Below are 18,069 nucleotides of genomic sequence, written 5' to 3'. Positions count from 1 at the left end.
TTAAATTCCTAAAAATTATTTTTATTTTAAAAACTACTATTGCTTAAATAATTGGAAATAGCCCAAAAGTGAAAATTATAAAATATAACAGGAGCCAAATCCTGGTGTGATTAATGAAGTTGTTACATTAACACTGGAACTTAAGTCTAAGTCTTTAGCATTCAGCTAGTAACTGAATTGCAAAACAGCATTTAGTGAAGCAGAGAAATGATCCAGTTGAAAAGACTTCCTTCAGTTATTATACATCCATGTGCAAGATCAAATATATCTTTCAAATTTGTTATTGATTGCAAAGTAACATCAAATGGTATCTGAAAAAAAAAACCAACGTAAATGAATGACTTTATTAAGCTTAGAGATACCAAAAAAAGTACATATATACCAACACACAAATATATACCAATACAAACATATATATACACCAATATACATACACATATATACCAATAGTTTTATATAAAGCCAGATTTCTGAACTACAACCAATGAGTAAGTTAGAAATATTTATTGCCTTGGTATAAATTTGCGATTAATGACATCTCTTGCAGGAAACTAGTAAAACAGGATTCAAGGGAGGAAACCTTTATGAACAGTCTTGCTCACAAAGTTTATCATGATCATCTGTAGGTAAAATGAAGAGCGGTAAGTATAGTTAATAATTTGGAAGGCTTTTCCTAAGATGAGAAATTGAAGGAATTGAGCTAACAGTAAAAGGTGAAAAGGGCAATCATAAACTGGTTTGAGTGTCCATTGAACACAGAGAACTTTTTAACTGATTTAGGTATCAGCAAAAAACAATTGAAGACAGAGATGATTGGAATAAGTTACACAGGGAGGTTAATTTTTAATGCAATTATTTTATTTATAAATTTACTTCTAACATTTAAGATTGGAGCTTCCAAACACTATACTTTATCTCCCTCAAGGACATAGCTACTCATTAAACAGCATTAAAAACAAGCAGGCTGATCATTTTTTATTCTTAAAAAATGAAGAGTCAAATCATTTTAAATGAATAATTCAATGAAAATACACTTTCTCAATTTATAAATATAATTCAGGGCTGAATCAAAAGCACTGTAGGGCATGCAGAGAGAAAAAACAGAATCAAAGAAGAGAAAGTGGAAACATGACAGAAGAGTGACAGCTCAGACAAAGAGAAAACAAAGACCACAAATTAGAACTGACTTTGCCCAATTAATTCACTAGAAGATGAGCAACAGAAAAGTGTTTGGTAGGGGAAAATGTTGAAAAACTACATATAAGTAATGTATCTGCTGCCTTCTCCTGCATGCTTGAAAACGATGGGAATGTACTATTCTGTGGTGTACATAGTCCCTCCTTGAGCTTTCTGTCTCTGGCTGAGACAGGGTAATGCACACATACAACTTATGTGAAAGTTTGGAAATGCTACTTTGAAATATGCTATAGATAAGGAAGTGCTAAGCACCCTACAAGTTCTGTTGGCTTCAGAGAAGAAGAAAGATACTCAGCATCTTGAAGGTTTAGGCTTCAGCTGCTCAACCAAAACTACCATATCTCAAAGCATCTTAGTTTGAAGTTTGTATTTGAAACTTCTTGATGAACAGTTCTGTGATGTTCCACCTGGTTGTGGAATTTAGAGAGAATAAAATAGTTCAGGAAACATAATATTCTTAATAGAAGAACGCCACTAAATCTGCTCCCTCACTTCCATCATAGATCCACAAATATAAGCAGGCAAAGTGAAAGGAATTCACAAGAATTTAAACAGTTCCAGAAGTTTTCTTTCATGATTCTGTGGAAGTTTGTATCTTTCCCTAGGAATCTATCAAATCTTGCTATCATGGAAGATACTTCATTGGGACTCTGAAAAGTGCAGCTTTGCAGAAGGGATGTGGGTGTATTCTGATGCATTGATAAAGCCAGATTGTGTAATATAAAGGCCTGGGTGTCATTTGAGAGAGAACTTCAGGATGGATAATGAGGGGTGGCAAGAATGGTGCAATGTGTATCAAAGGGAAGTGTGTACTCTCAGGTACCAGGCTGCAGGACGCACAGGACAGATTCTCGCTGCTGTAACAGGCACTATTCTCTCTCAGGTGAGTCAGATTCTGTTCTGGTAGGAAGAGCTCTCTGACTGGAAGAGTACAGTGGATGCCTTTTCCATTATCATTGCATTGTGAACAATTACTGGCAAGATATTTGAGGATCAATTGAGGGAGTGATATGTTACAGTGGATTGCAGAATCTTCTGTGGACTCCCTTGAGCCCTGGCAGCTGTGGTCCTTTCCTGATGTCCCCAAGGTGGCTGAGAACACTGAAAGCACTGCTCCCCACCATGGGCCAGTTCCCACAGTCTCCTCTGGGATACTGACTGCACTGGGTAACAGCACAAAAAAGATGCTTTGTCCAGCAGCATGGACAAAAACGTGGCATGCTATCTCTCAAAACATGTCATGGGCAAGGCAGAGAAAGCTAAAGAAAATGGAATAATCAAGCCTGAGTAACTGCAAAAACACAAGAATGGAAAGAAATTGCATTTGGCGATTCCATCATGGAAATTCACTGGAGTCTGTGTAAACAATGAGAGAGTGGTGGATAATCTGTATTAACCATTATGAGCAAAAATCCCCTTTTAATACATTTTTGCATGTATGAAAAGTTGATTCTAATGAACAGTGAAGATATTCGCAGTTTGTAATCATGCACATTTGTATTTTATTTGTAAAGATGATAAAATAAAACCAAAACAAAATAAGGAAAAAAATGGGAAGATGCTTAGTGGTATAATCCATGTTTCAGTTTAATTGAATGATTGTTTTATTTTAGAAAACGGATTTTTACTCTTAATGAGAAGAACATACCTCAGTTAATGGAGAGGACAGGGCTGGAACAACAGACAGCAGTGCTTTGACTTCAGATAAACACCTTTTAATAATTTCCTAATGGTATAAAACAAGAAAATATTTGTACTATCTGTGTACTACAAACATATGCTGTACTATCAGTCTCCTCCGATAAGCTAACAGATGGCTCAGCCTTCGAAAATTTTTCAGAATATTCAAATTTTAGGTTATTCTAATTGAATTCACAGCAAAGTAAACCTTAGCTGATGAATATAAATTTTCTGCAACACAAATAGTAGTGTTTCCTGTACAAACACAATGCCCAAATCTTGCAATTTCTACTGAGGCAAAATTGCTCCTGGTTCAGGTTTTAAATCCTGTGACTGAGCATACTTTTGCTATGTGTTTACTGAAGATATGATAAACAAACACCCTGACAAGATGATATTTATACATGTATAATGCATGGCATGTTAATCTTATTAGTATTCTAAGCATTTTTTTACCAATTACTGACATATATTAATGAAATTTTGAGCAAACACCTTCAGGTAATCAGAAACACCCACTAAAGGACAGCTCTGTCTACCCTCCTGAACACAGTGATTGGCCAAAATATCATTTGTTCTCCAAGATGGTCAAAATACAGCCTCGTAATAATGGCACAGTGCACAATTGTCACTGTTTCACAGCATCCATCAGACAAAATGACAGCCTCTACATCATTAATCATTTCACATAATAGATATAAAGCGAATCCTGTCACATGATAAATGTCTCCCACTTTGAAAATAAACGTCTATTTTGCCTTGGCATTTATCAAGCAGCACTTATGCTGTGGCAACTTTCTATTCCAGTGACATTATCTCAAACAGAGCACATGGAAAATTCTGAAACTACCTTTTGTGTGTGTGTATGTGGGGAGACTATTTGCTTGTGGACCATATTCAGCCTTGCTAATTAAAAAAAAAAGAGGATGGCATAGAGAAAATGAAAATAAATTCCGTGCCAATTTTAGTCATCTCTCAATAATGTTATTAGAAGGTTCTTATTTCAGAAACCACCACTGCCCATTTTCCATTGAAGATGTGTAACTGATGTTTAAAAAGCACTTCTGGGTTGATCACCATGCTAATTTAACACACTGCCAAGGATTTTCAGATGTAGATTACTATAAATTAGGTATCAGTTTCCAATCTCTGTACCTGAAGAGGTAGCCTTTATTTTCAGAAGAAGATTGAAAATGCCTGGGTTTTTTATCTCAAGTGACAAGCAATATATAAGGAAAAGTTAAATATTAAATAAAGAGTGAAATAAAGTATTTCAAGTTCTCTTTAAAGAGATGAGGGAAGCTTAACACTTGCCTTTATGTCTGCCTTCCAAGTTACCCATCATTTATTTCCCCAAAACAGACATCTTAAAACAAGTCAAACGTATATAAGAGCCAAACTGTTCCCACTTACTTCTGTTTTATCATCAAGATGCACTTTCACATCACTTCTTTTGGGTTTATTTGAAGGACTTATTTTCAAAGTTTTATTTTGCACAAGAAAACTTGTAGGTACTGAAGTTGAAAAGCTCTTAGAACCTTGCATCAATATTTCAACTTGCTCCTTCAGATCAGACAATTTCTCCCTTAAAGAAATAATTCTAAAAGAAGACAAAGTTTTTTATTATTACTGTTATAAAACAACAATATTTGTTGCTTCCAGTTTCTAATTAAGGTGACCTAGCTTCTATTACATATTGATTAGGTTCTACATTTTCTTTCATTTCAAGATTGATCTCATAATTTTACAAAAATAAGTTTTCCATTTAATAAAGTGGATATATAGAATGCATTAGATTTTTACATAAAAAATGGGAAGTATTATTTTAGGAATGCCTCTCTAAGAAACAGCTTTTTCATCCAACCAGCACAAGGGTGACAAATCCTGCCCTTTATTTCTTCCCTTCCACCCAGTAAGCAGTTCCAAAATTTTAAGACTAGATGAATGACAAGAAAGAAATAATGAAAAATGCCATAGGATGTAAAATTAAGGGCAGAGTCTGGTGCTACAACTGAGAAAAATTCTTGCATTCTCAGAGTTGTAATATGGGATGGAGAAAGTAGATGATGCACTGAGAGAATGGGAATAACTGCTGGGAGTGCTTCTTAGATCTGCTACATTGCTATGTCAGTGTAATATAATTAGCATATGTTACTTAGTTCTTTAAGAATCAAAACTAAAATGCTAATAAATGCATTGAAAAAAGCAACTGTTTGGATGGGTTTAACACATGTATGACATCTTACCATTTTTACAGTGAAAAATCTTTGAAAAGCAAAAATGAATGCTTTTAAAGATTTACAGCTCTTTGATATTTTGTACTTTATTTTCTCTCATCCTAAATGGCTGATTGATCTTTAATACAGCATGAAATAACAGGACAGAGTCAGTGATTATTTACCTAGCCAATGGAATCCACAAGCAGCCTGAAAACACAGACGTTGACCTGATGTCACTAATCTTGAGAGGGTTTGTATTATAAGCATAAAGCAACAAAACCTATAAAAGAAATGGGATGGGTAAACTGTAATGCAGTAGACCTGAGCTATTTCAGTGATACAAGAGTACAATAAATATCAAATACAGTGTACTGATGAAGCTTTAGATAACTGACCTTCAAAAAAGAGAGGAGTGTGACTTCATATGAATTTGTACTACACTCAGTTTTTATAAGTTTTAAATTAATTTAATTAATTAAATTGGATATTATTACTATGGGTTTGAAAATTAGATATACCCTATGGTGTCACTATCAAAATCCCAGCATTGTCCTGATCCTGGTCAATCGTATGCATGGCTGTCATCATGCTAGGTTTAAATCCATTAAGTGTGCATAACTCACCAATCTAAAAAAGCTATACCATTATAAGAAAATTAAGTAGAATGTTCTCATCTTTCACTGCAAGAATTTAATAGTGCAATTGAAAATATGCTTCCTAATGGTAGCTGAATGTGTTGACTATGTAGAAAATGTCAAATATATGGCATTCATGCATTATTTAGTTTTAGGAGTTGTCCCTGGTCCTCTACTGATCTGTATGGCCATGCTAAAGTAACCTGCAAAGCCACATTAAAAGCTACATTATTTACATTATCTTCACAGGGCTTCCATCAGTTTCCTAATAAAGATAAATGGGTCTAATAGAAATTTAGAAACAGATCTTCTATGCCAAAAAGTTTAAGATCATGGATTTTTATTGCTGTAGCAGAAATTTTACCTACACATTGTTCCCTTGTGTAAAGATAAAACAAATTCCATGTCATAGCTTCTCACATTCCTGCAATCCTCTCATTTCCTTCATCTTTCATGTTCAGTCTGATCTTTTAGGAAAATGAGGCTTACAAATCCCATTTTCCCTGTATATGTGTATCTTTGCTTTTCCAAGAGTTTCCCACCAAACTATTATTCAAATGTATCAGTCAGGTCTACCCAAACTTAGAATGGACATCAGGGATCTACAACAGGCATGAATACAGTATAGCCTGGAAGCCCTATATGGGAAAAAAGGTGGGGTTTTTTGACCTGCCAACAAAAATCTGTCAGGGCATTCTGTTTTTTTAAAGAGCAGGTTTTCAGCAGACTAAATAAATTCTTCTTATCACCATAATTCTATTAAAAAGCTGGTAACTCATAACACAAATATTCACTGGAAATGAGACTTAATTTGCTCCACTACCTAAGGAACTGCTTTGCTCTAGTTATACCTTAGTTTCTGTATCATTTGATGGCTTTGCCACAGAAGGAATATACCATTGAATGTTAATTTCCTTATCTGGAGCACTTGCTGCCCTCCTCTCAGTCTTCTCATCTTCTGCAATGATAGAAACTGGAGAAGGCATTCTCACATGTGATATTACTGATGTAGTTTCAGAAACATCAAGAGACATCTGAAACACAAAATAAACGTTACGTTTTTAGTAAATCATAATATTTAATAGTATTTAAATTATATAATTTAAATAAATTTTAAGTTTAAACTATATGTTCTGTAGTGAAACAGGAAAAATCTGTTCTAATCTAGTGTCTACTGGAATTGGTATGACTTTCATTCTAGAATAAATATATTTTTATTTAGGTAAATGGGTAGTTTTTAAAAGTGTCCTTTTTACCAAGTTAAGACTTTTCAGTGTTTATGTGATGACACATTTCTAAAGGTAACACAAAGGATCTGTAGGTTGACTTAGAGACACGCACAGTCACAAAGATTGTTGCCTTTGACTTAAAATCATTATGGCATTATGGGTTTGGCTCAAATCTATTATTTGGTACACTGATAATACAAAATTTAGTGATTAAAAGTAATTTGTCAAATATACATATTGATAATTAAAATAGGATTCTGAATGTTAGAATAATGCTTTATTTCTGTTTACCTATCTGTTTTCTCAGCTGCGCAACTAACAAAGGGTGACACCTGCTGAAAATTCAATCACTTAATTTGTGAGGATTTGTTGTATTTTATAAAATACATATGGAACATTAGCAGGGCATTCATCAAATAGGTACTGTTGGCTGTCATTCACCAGGGAATTAATGCAGGAACACTGTCAGCCAACATTCATGCATGAACAAAACCTTTTCATAAAATTGTGAAATATTTGATATAAAGGCTGAACAGTAACACACCATCTCTATTTTTTGAAGTATTACACAGATCTGCAAAGAACACTGGCCAAACAGTCACATTTTCAGGGAATGTAGAGGCTATTTGAAAAGGTTCCAATGTCTCCATCACTGGTTCCAAAATGTGGACACTGGAAACAGCTCCCTGGGAAGTCAGTTCTTTTCAAATTTTGAATGTTCATTACTGAAAAAATGGAGAATTTTACCTACTTTCTCTGTAGAATATTCAGTGACAACTTCAGGGCAGTAAATCCAAGTGAGTAAAAGATGGATTTTCCACAATAATCTATTCTTATGCCAGTTAGCTGTTAACTAAGCCAGTTACCATCCCACATGAAACTTTAGTAGAAGTGAAGGTAACAATGAATCCAGGCATGTGGAAGTCAAAAATTTGAGCACATGGATGTACCTTCAGTGGCCATAACCCATGGTAAGCCACGAGGTGTGCATGGAGGACCCACCCACTACAGCCCTCTTCTAATTCAGTAATGAATCATCCACTGTCCTGCTAGCATGAACTGTGAAAAAAACTAGGAGAAAACACATATATGGACATGGGAAGAACCTAATTCATTCTGTGCCCCTGAACTAGAGCTCTTAAAATTCCATATTATGCTATATATTTCTTTCTAAAATGCTTGTTATGGGGTTTGGGTTTTTTTTTTTCACTGAACTGCATCCTTTGGGTTTCTATTCATATTGAATCTTTTTGAAGAAGGACATTACAACTGCTGTTGTCAAACTGGTAGGTTGCTGAATGACATACATAAATGTTTGTCTATTCAACTTTCTTAAAAGCCTGAAAAAAAAAACTGTCTTAGTCAAGTATTTCCAGATCTACTTACTATCATGGAGCAGAATAGAAAGCAAGCATGAAAAACGTAACAGGGCTCAGAATTTTAGTTATAGACCTAATGTAATTTGGATTCTTTGGTCAGCAGACCTGAAAAAGCCTTCAAGAGTCAAAAATAGAGTACAGAGATAGATATAAGCGAAACAACTTCGTACATAAAAATCATTCTTTCAGAAAGTATGTCTATTTGTACTGTTAAAACTCAAAGTAATAAATTACAGTTACATTTTTTTAAATAACTTCTATAACCTTTTGGATAGTTAAAGCTTCTAAAAATGTTGTGATAAAAATCAATGAGTCTTAGAATTAAAAAAAGTAAGAGCTTTATGCTTGTTAGCTGTCTACAACAGTGAAGTTAACACATGATTATGCAGCTTGCACCCATCATGAACATGACAGTGAGCTCTGAAGCTTATTATTCTAGGATACTGTAATACTAATTATGTCAAAAAAGGGCAGACATAGTAAAATAATTTTTGATATATGATGGCTGTTATAAATGTCACATACCATATATTTACAATTTATTCAGTGGCACAGTCAGCTCTTTGTTAGGAAATGAGTAATGATATGCTGTCCAACACTGCAGAAAGTTCTCCAACTCTAGACAAGCTACTTTCAAAGAAGTATTTTTATTCATTTTTATAACATACTAAGTTCTCCCTCCTCAAGGCTTCCCTGTCTCTATTTAATACTGAATATAATAACTAAAAAATAAGCCGCAGAGACTGATCTTTCATTTTAATTTTTAGTATTAGGATAATTATTAATGTGAAAAATGGGATTGAGAAACTTTGAAGACAATTATTTTTACAGTGGGTCTTCAAGACAAATTTCATTCAATGTTCAAAACATGTGCCAAGATTTATCTGAGTAATATATTCTGAGCTGACTACATTTGAAAGCTCAAATAGGCTGCTTACGAGCTAGAGATCTAAAAAAGATCCTCTGGATATAATTTCATTCTTCTATAATGCTCCCAGAAATACTACCATTGGAATTACCAAGAATCTGAATGAAATACCAGTATAATACTTTTGAAACATTAGAGAGAACATAAGTACCTCAGAAGAATCAGTTGCATTACTGAGTGGCATTTCTGCATCACATAGTTCTTCTGGAAAATTCTCAAGACAACACAATGAATATTCAAACAAATTCTTTTCAAGGAAGGAATGCATTTCTGCTATGCGTAGAACAATTCCTGTGTCAGAAATCAAACCAAAGTGTCCATCTCTGGCAGAAAGTGATCCAGGTCCTGAGTTAGGGGCAGTTTTTAAAAGAGATTTTTAAAATTACATCATTATTTGCCTTTAAAATGTCAAGTTACTACATCTACGCTATATTAATAAATTTTGAAAACATAACAAAATACGTAAATAGATTCAACATCAAATAAATGCATTTCCAACAATTATACTGATTGCCCTTAAATTTTACTAGCTTATGCTATTTGTAATTTTTCACCATTGATCAGATAATGAAATAAACTCTCTCCAGACATTATAAAGTAGCATCAAATGGGAAGTGTAATTTTGAGGTGCAGGCACTTAAATTCAGAGTGTAAGCACCAGTATGTTCACTAGATGCCTAAGCACCCACTAGAATAAACATATATTTATTCAACACAGTTAAAATAAGCTTTAAGAGCTCTTAAGACCCCAGTTTAGACAGCTAGGAGCTGATCAGCTGAGTTTCCCCCTAGGCTCCCCAACAGGTAACTAAAGCTGAGATTTACATGCACATTTTGACACCTAACTGTAGATACCTTCCTTAAAGTTCAGTGGTGAGGCAGATTACTTTCATTTGATGCTGCAGGGAGAAAACACAGCCCTCTCTGGAATTGTTATTTTCAGAGGTGCTAGGTTTCTCTCTAAACAGGACCTATATGTACATTGTAGTTTTGTTCTCATCTATTGGGTCATCCCTTGTATATCCAAAAGCTGGCCATCACATGTAGGTATTAAGGCCTTGCAATTAATGGATTCTTACTCTGTTTGAAAGGTCCTATCTATTACCGTGTTCTGTTTGCAGTGAAAGGAAGCAAGCAAATCACATCTGGGGTTTTAGTCAAAACACATTCAATTATGCTCAGCCTTCCCGTTTACCCTACAATCAGGTCTCCAAAACAGAACCTCAAACTGAACAGATTTATTTATGATGTGACTTAAGCTTGATTTTTCTAGAACTAAAAATAAATATAGATTATGAATTTTTTAGAAATGCTTCAGATGTAGTAATAACAATTAAGTTTTGAGGGAGGCCTTCCTGGTATTGTGGAAGCTTATGAATAACTATGAAGAAAGGTAGCAATATCTTCACTTGCAGCATGTGTAAACTGACATAAATCTGTATTTCCATTAAGGTTTTTTTGCATTTATACAATTTAAACAAACTAAAAATTTGGCTATTTCAGATGATAGCCTTTAAATCTGACACTGTTTGCCCTCAAGAACAGTATCTCATCTACAGCAGTTTTCTAGAAGGGAATAAAAATACATACCGGGTAGGTTTGTGTTATAAATTCTTTTTAAATTATTGTAGTAGCGAATCATGTGAATCCATGTTACTGTATCTTTCTTCTGGCTGGCCTTGGCGATAAGACTTTCTGTTCCTTCACTTTCACTCTGACAGTCTGCTGTGATTTGTTTGTTTTCAGCAGAAGATACTTCAGGAGTTTCAGAGACAACACTGTATCCATCTGCTATCCAATAAGAGTTCAAGAACACACATGAAGTGGTTGGAATTCAAAAGCTATTTCTCCATCTTGTTAGAACTGACTAATCTGAAACTACAAGTATAACTTGTGAAACTGCTTATATTTTTCATACAAGGAAAACTATTTCTATTTGTTTTAATATGAGCTGAAATAGTAAATAGCCTTAAAATTAGTTGAAAATTGTTTCTCAGATCATGGGCAGGAATCTTACTAATCCTTAGAAGAAATTCAAAAGGAGTAGAGAACAAGGTGCATTCTCTCTCTCTGAATTTGAATATAAAACCATTATTTCTACACTAGATATTTACTAAATATCTGAGACTGTTATAACTGAGTCATCACTGAGTCCAGTTACATTGACCCAAACTCAGAAGAGTTAGGTATTCTGAAGTATTCATTGTTAGTTTTAATCCTTCATCCCTTTCAGATATTAAGCACATTTTCAATGAAACATACTCTTAACTATGAAATAGAACAAAAGATAATATTTCCTTTTGTCCTGCCTAAAAGCTGAAGTTATACAGAAAGAGGAAAAGATTACCAGTACAGATATCACTACATCACTGCTTACATTCAATACTGGTTTTCACTGTATTAGTACATGGCTCTTTCAAAAGCACAATTCTTGAGCTCTGTTTCTCACACCAAATCGAAAAAAATGTGATATCATAGTGATTCCTAACAGTAAACTTTCAGATTTTTTAGAAGCACTCATAATTATTTTCTGAATGTCTCTATTATTCCTGACATTTCACTGTCAATGCCAAAATGGCCATATTGTCTTATAGATGAAAACTTAAATATGTGTTTTACTAGGAGTTTTACAGAAAATATTTAGTGTGCTATGCTGAGAATTTACATTTCAATTTACATTTTTGTATTTTGGCCTACTATTGCTTTTCTACATTTTCTATTCTTCTTTGTACTGGCTAACAGAACTATCAGGAGAAACACTTGTTGCATTTGCTAAGAGAAAAAAATGATCTGTAATTATAAGCAAATGGAGCTAGTACAAAACAATCAGATGGAAAATCTTAGCATACAACACTTGTTTTCATAAACCAATCAAAACACATATGTTTAAACACTGTACAGGATGCAGACATGGCTCAGCTTTGCCAGCACCTATCAAGCAGAGCAATTCAGTCTTTGTCAGTCACTTGGGATAATTGAAATTAAGTCACTGAACCAAAATTTTATCACTAAATTAATGGCTCCTATTTTAAAAATAAACATGAATATTTTGTCTTAGTGTTTATATAACATCTAGCAGTCATTATCTCAGAATTCATAGTTTCATTGCTGGGGTTTTTTTAAGATCAAAAAATTCCATTTCCTCAACTCCTTTAGCTGAAAAATAAATGCAGAATTTAGAAATAAACCAGGCAAAGTTCTACCAAGCTAGTGAAAGCATATCTAAATAATAATCCATTGGATTGGAAAGACAGTGAAAATTTTCTTCTACTGACTTTGACTTTTAGAATACAGTACACAGGCAGGAAACTTTGCAAGAGTTTGAGTTTCTTAGTTTTGGTGGGTTTTGTTGTTTGTGGTTTTGTTTTTATTTCATTGGTTGGGTTGGGTTTTTTGGGGGATGATGCAGAAAGAAAAGCTATTCAACACCAACATCACTTTGCAAAATCAAGAATAAAACTGAAACTCTCCAAGGGAAAGCTAATATATCTAGGCAAAAACATCAGTTATAAGTCAATGTTTGGGAAAAAACAAAAAGCAGTGATGACTGATAAGGAGGCTAATATCTACTTTATATGTCTGGGGAAGTCCTGTAACAAAGGACCAGCAAAAATTATGGCAGTTTGAGCACTCTGTCTTTCTGAGCCACAGTATGCGAACAATGAATTTTTCTTAACATATTGAACACATGCACAGGCTGATATATAAAGACTCATGAGGTCTCTACTTAATTTTTTGTATTGCTATGCATGATGAGACTTTTGCTTTTACTTTCCAAAACCGATATATAATTTTTCATAAATTAAAACTAGATATTAAGTCTATTACTAGATGTCATGGCATATATAGCTTATTATTTATTTAATTTTCTGATATTACTAGGTATAAAAGAATACCAGATATGAAATCTCTGTATGAAGAAAAAAGATCCATAGAAGCAAATTCTGGGATTTTTTGTTGCACTTCATCCTTCATGTTCTGTTCTTTAACACTCTTCATTCCAATTAACAGCTGAGAAGCAATCACAGCTTCACTGACCTAAAAATAACATTTATTTTATTCAGGACTCATTTACTACAAAATTTATATAGATTTTAATATCTTAGAGTAGCGAGATGAGGACAAAAATTTAATTATTAAACATACTATATTTTTAAAAGCTAGGAAAATATTCTATTTCTTTCTGACATAAGGTACACATTATATCGAAATAAATCATTACTGCTGACAGCTTAATTACTGTGATAGTGATTTCAAACCAGATATGCTCATCTAGATGCCACTGATGTCTGTCCACATGTCAAATACATGTGCACACATATCAGGTCATGTGCCATTTTATTTGCACGGAATCAAAGTTAAGGTAAGCAGAGTCATATCTGTCCAAGAGAGATTAAATGCATTACTCAGTGTCCATTTTAATTTTATTAAACAAGACCTATGCCAGAAATTTCAGGAAACATTAACACTCTTGTTTGCATTGCCTTATTTCTTGTGTAAGTGGACTAAGATGAAATGTAAAAACAAAAAATTACCTCTTCAGAATATTGCACCAACCTGTGTAGCTGCTCTTATTGCAATCCAGGCTTGTGCTTTGTAGACTTCTGATTTCATAGCCTCCTCAGAAGACCGATCTCCAGAACGAGTCTGAAAATTATATACCAGTACATAATCAGGATTCTAAATATATTACAGTACAATATATTCTAAACATAGAAGAAAGTCCTCTAACTTATAAATTGTTTTATTTGTAAGATGTAAAAATTGGCACTGAATTGAAATCCATGGATTAATTGCTAAAAATGAAAAAAAATTTCCAGAACATACTTATTGGCTGCTGCTGGAAAAAGTTCTCAGAGCAGCTTATACTATGGTCACTACTGTATACAGTGTTGCTATCTATTCCATTTTTTGAATTCTAATTACCTCTTTTCTCCAATGTTACACATTTTGCTTTCCATCTATGGCTTGTAGGAACTTTCATGTAGTTAAAGACACTTATATTTCTCATGCTGTAATTCATATTTGTATAGAAGAATTGAAATCTCATAAAGTTAGCATTTAAAAAAACAGGTTTGAATGGTAAGTACATTTTCCAAGATACAAATGAATTTGTACATAATGGGAAATGAGAACACTATTGGTTCTGTGTCTTCCTATTTTATATAGAAAAATATTTAAAATATCATCATTCAATGCAATAAACATGAGAGATAATATCAAACAAGATGATATTCTATTACATTATTTCTTTGTGTGATTTTTCTAGGAGGACTTTCAGAATCAGTATGATGTATAAGTCACTGCAAGTAATAATATGGCAAGGTGCACAATACATATTTCCTGTTTTGAAGAGGCCACTGCTCAAAAGATAGAAAACATACACCTGATTTGGAAGGCACCAACTCATCTGTCTGTGATTCATCCTCTTTTTTTTCAGCAAAATACAAATATGATAGTGCTATTTCAAGGTATGACCGTCTTATTAACCTGTAAGAAACACACAGAATAATCAGCTTTACTATCAAAGTAAGCATTACAGTGATACGATCTGACTCCTGCATAAGACTAGCTAAATACCTAACCAAATAAATCATTCATCCAGCCCCCATAATCTATTTTAAGTGTAACTTGTTTCAGAAATCCATGGGATCCTGTTTTAAAGTCATGCGAGTCTAAAACATCCCTATGGTGTGCTTAACAAATAATACTTTGATTTAACACTACATCAAATATAATTTTCATTACTTGAAACAAATATTCCATAAATAAATTGTAAATTTTTAGTAAGAAAACCCTAATTCTGCAAGAGAAGTGATCTTCCTGTACTGTTTGTCTTCCTTGCTCAAGTTAAGGCATTTATCCTTTGCCCTGGCTTCCCTGAAACATAGGTAGCTGAATTTGGATATCAATCAAATTGTGTCCACAGTCAAACTCTCCCAAGAATAAATACCCACAGTGTATCAGCAAAAATACCCACAGTGACCAAACCAGACTTTTGTTTCCTAACTGGGCTCAGATGAGGAACCTTCATAGTTTTGAGATCTGTACCAGATTGTTTCACATCTTCAGACAGTGCTCACCTATTCCCACTCTCCTCCTATGTCTACTTCTCTTTTCCATGATTTTTACAGTAGTATTGTAAATTAAGCAAAAATCATAGAATTATAGAATGGTTAGGGTTGGAAAGGGCCTTTAAAGGTCATCTAGTCCCACTCCCCTGCAGGGAGCAGGGACATCTTCAGCCAGAGCAGGTTTCTCAGAGCCCCATTCAACCTTATCTTGAATGTTTTGAGGTACAGGGCATTTACCACCTTGCTGGGAAATCTATTCCAGTGAATCACCATTGTAAAAAATTTCTTCCTAATATCTAGTCTGAATTTACCCTCTTTTGGTTTAAAACCATTAACCATTGTCCTATCACTACAAGCACTATTAGAAACTCTATTTCCATCCTATAAGCCCCCTTCAAGTACTGAAAGGCTGCCAAAATATTTCCCTGGAACCCTCTGTTCTCCAGGCTAAAAATTCCAATTCTCTCAGCCTTTTCTCTCAGGAGAGGTGTTCCAGCCTCTCATAATTTTTGTGGGACTCCACTGGATCCACTCCAACAAGTTCATGTCTTTCCTGTGCTGAGAAGTCCAGAGCTAGGTGCAGTACTCCAGGAAGGATTTCATCATATCAGAGCAGAGGGGCAGAATTACTCCCCTCGACCTGCTGAAAATCGCTATACTTGAAGAATTTCTCCAACATTTCTATTCCCTATAGGCTTATAACAGTCTTCTTATGCAGATTCCTCCTGGCTCTGCAGATTTCAGATTTCACTTATGAATTAACTTCCCCAAGCATAGCAACAAACTCCTGCTCACATAGTTACTATTCTGGACAGATACATACTGCACAGAGTCGGTTGTTTATATACTACAAGAAATTCCAGCTTTAGTACAATTTGTGTAAAGCAAAATACAAAAGTCAGAGTGCTGCACAGTTAAAGATTGAGCAAACTAGCTGAAAAGATAGCAAATTCTACACTTGGTTGGCAACAATTTAGTTAAATTTCTAGTCTTGCTAACAAAAAAGGATGTGAGACATCAAGAAAAAACTTTAATTAAATAATACCACAGATATCACAGGGCTTGTATAAATGTGAGCAGGATGTTAGGTTCTCTAAAACAAGAAAGCCATGGTCCATTGATGTCGCTGTACATTCTTTTAGAAAGATGCTAGCAAATTAAATGAGAGTGTAGCAAATTAAACTTGCAAAACTTCACCACAGTCCATTTCTGCACCATCTTCCATCATGCTGGCTGCTTGTTGAGGTTTATTACTATGCTACTACTTCTACATTCAGAGTTCTGGTTCATTAACTTAAGTAACAGAATACCCAAACAAGCAAGGTAAATTGCTGCCTTTTACACTGTCTCTAACTAGATGTGGCACATTATTCATTTAGACTGGTCAAGAAACAAAAAAACTGAAGTCCAATGTATCAGAGCTGCTTGACAGAATTTATTGGCTGTCTTGCCTCAGCTCTTTAGGCATCTTCTAGGCTGATAACTAATGCCAAAGTCACTGTCCTGATATCTGTTACAAACACATTTCCTACGCTCCTTCTGCCTCTGCTCTTCTGACTATTTCTGGCTGGTAACCTTTTCAAGCTGGATTCCTGTTATCTGGAAGGGGGCAGACCACAGCTCATCTTCTGAAATATGAAAAACCTCCTGTTTAATTGATAGCTTTGTTCTCAGTGTTGACAGGTAGGGCACAAATTTGGAAATGGAACAGAAAGCTGTAACTTTCATGTAGTATTAAAAAATGCTTTTAAATGTTCTTAGCATTTGTTTTAAATAAGAGAATAAATATCCACTAGCTCTTCTCTGTTGAAATAAAATTCTCTAAAACATAAAAGATACTTCATAATAGAAGTCCTAGACCAGATCTCAAAAAACTGTTTAAAAATTATATTTGTGTATGATTTAAATTCTTTTCAAAGTTATATAGCTAGATTCTTACTCATATTTTTGATCATGTTGCTGGCTGAGCTTAATAGCTTCCAACAGGGTTTCAACAGCTTGAGATGACTTGTTATTGCCTGTTTCAGTTATCTGGCGTTCTACCTTACCTTAGAAATACAAAAAGCAGATTTTCAAGATGTTAATAATTTTTCTTCTGTAAGACCCACCCAATCTGTTTTTCCCTCCAGAAAAGTTATACAACACAATACATTATCTCTTCTCCTCCTGTTAAACAAGATCTTTTCCAGTTTGTTTAAAAGGGAATGCACAATGCTTGTATAACAATTAGCTTCATAGAGTAGCTGAAATAACTGAACTTGGGAATCGTAACGACCCCTAACATTTCCTGATCCCAACTAGCAGAGCATTGTATATGGGCAGTCAATGAGCAGGCACAGGCCTGTGCTGAACACATGGTGTGGCCCTCAGGCCCATGTTGTGCTGGTCACATCCCACAGGATAAACTCAGCCAGCTTGCTCTAACAGAAGAGTCTGTTGATAGCATCTTCTCTGTACCTTTCTGTAAAAGTGAAACAAGAGGTTCTTATGTGAACATGCTTTTTGTTTGACAGTAGAAATAATGAATAGCATTGTTTTCTCTCAAGAACAGCTAAAAGACCAATATGAGTCAACTTTTTCACAGACAGGATTTGCATGTTGTGCTACACCCTGACTGGAAGCACATTCAATACTGCACAACTTGGAGCTTTTCGCCTCTGCAGCAATAGGAGATTATTTACACTGTCACATTTTTCTTTTATAGTGTTAATTTCAAAAAATGGCATTC

At 34.4% G+C, this 18,069-nt stretch overlaps 1 protein-coding gene across 1 annotated transcript in view; it reads right to left on the bottom strand.

Annotated features, from left to right (window-relative positions):
- Window positions 1–18,069, bottom strand: part of CFAP54 (cilia and flagella associated protein 54) — a 101,765-nt gene continuing 83,696 nt past the window's right edge. Inside the window, exons 59-69 of the mRNA XM_053978379.1 lie at window positions 17,281–17,389; window positions 14,652–14,757; window positions 13,825–13,914; window positions 13,164–13,305; window positions 10,858–11,058; window positions 9,419–9,612; window positions 6,583–6,765; window positions 5,279–5,376; window positions 4,291–4,477; window positions 2,846–2,923; window positions 1–311 (exon numbers count right to left, since the gene is read on the bottom strand). Of these exons, the coding sequence (XP_053834354.1) occupies window positions 192–311; window positions 2,846–2,923; window positions 4,291–4,477; window positions 5,279–5,376; window positions 6,583–6,765; window positions 9,419–9,612; window positions 10,858–11,058; window positions 13,164–13,305; window positions 13,825–13,914; window positions 14,652–14,757; window positions 17,281–17,389 (1,508 nt within the window). The 3' untranslated portion in view covers window positions 1–191. The remainder of the gene's footprint in view (window positions 312–2,845; window positions 2,924–4,290; window positions 4,478–5,278; window positions 5,377–6,582; window positions 6,766–9,418; window positions 9,613–10,857; window positions 11,059–13,163; window positions 13,306–13,824; window positions 13,915–14,651; window positions 14,758–17,280; window positions 17,390–18,069) is intronic.

This window comes from Vidua macroura, chromosome 5 (genome assembly GCF_024509145.1).
Source record: "Vidua macroura isolate BioBank_ID:100142 chromosome 5, ASM2450914v1, whole genome shotgun sequence".
NCBI classification, from domain to species: Eukaryota; Metazoa; Chordata; class Aves; order Passeriformes; family Viduidae; genus Vidua; species Vidua macroura.
Note: the sequence above shows the minus strand (reverse complement) of the source record. Positions and strands in the feature narration are given on the sequence as shown.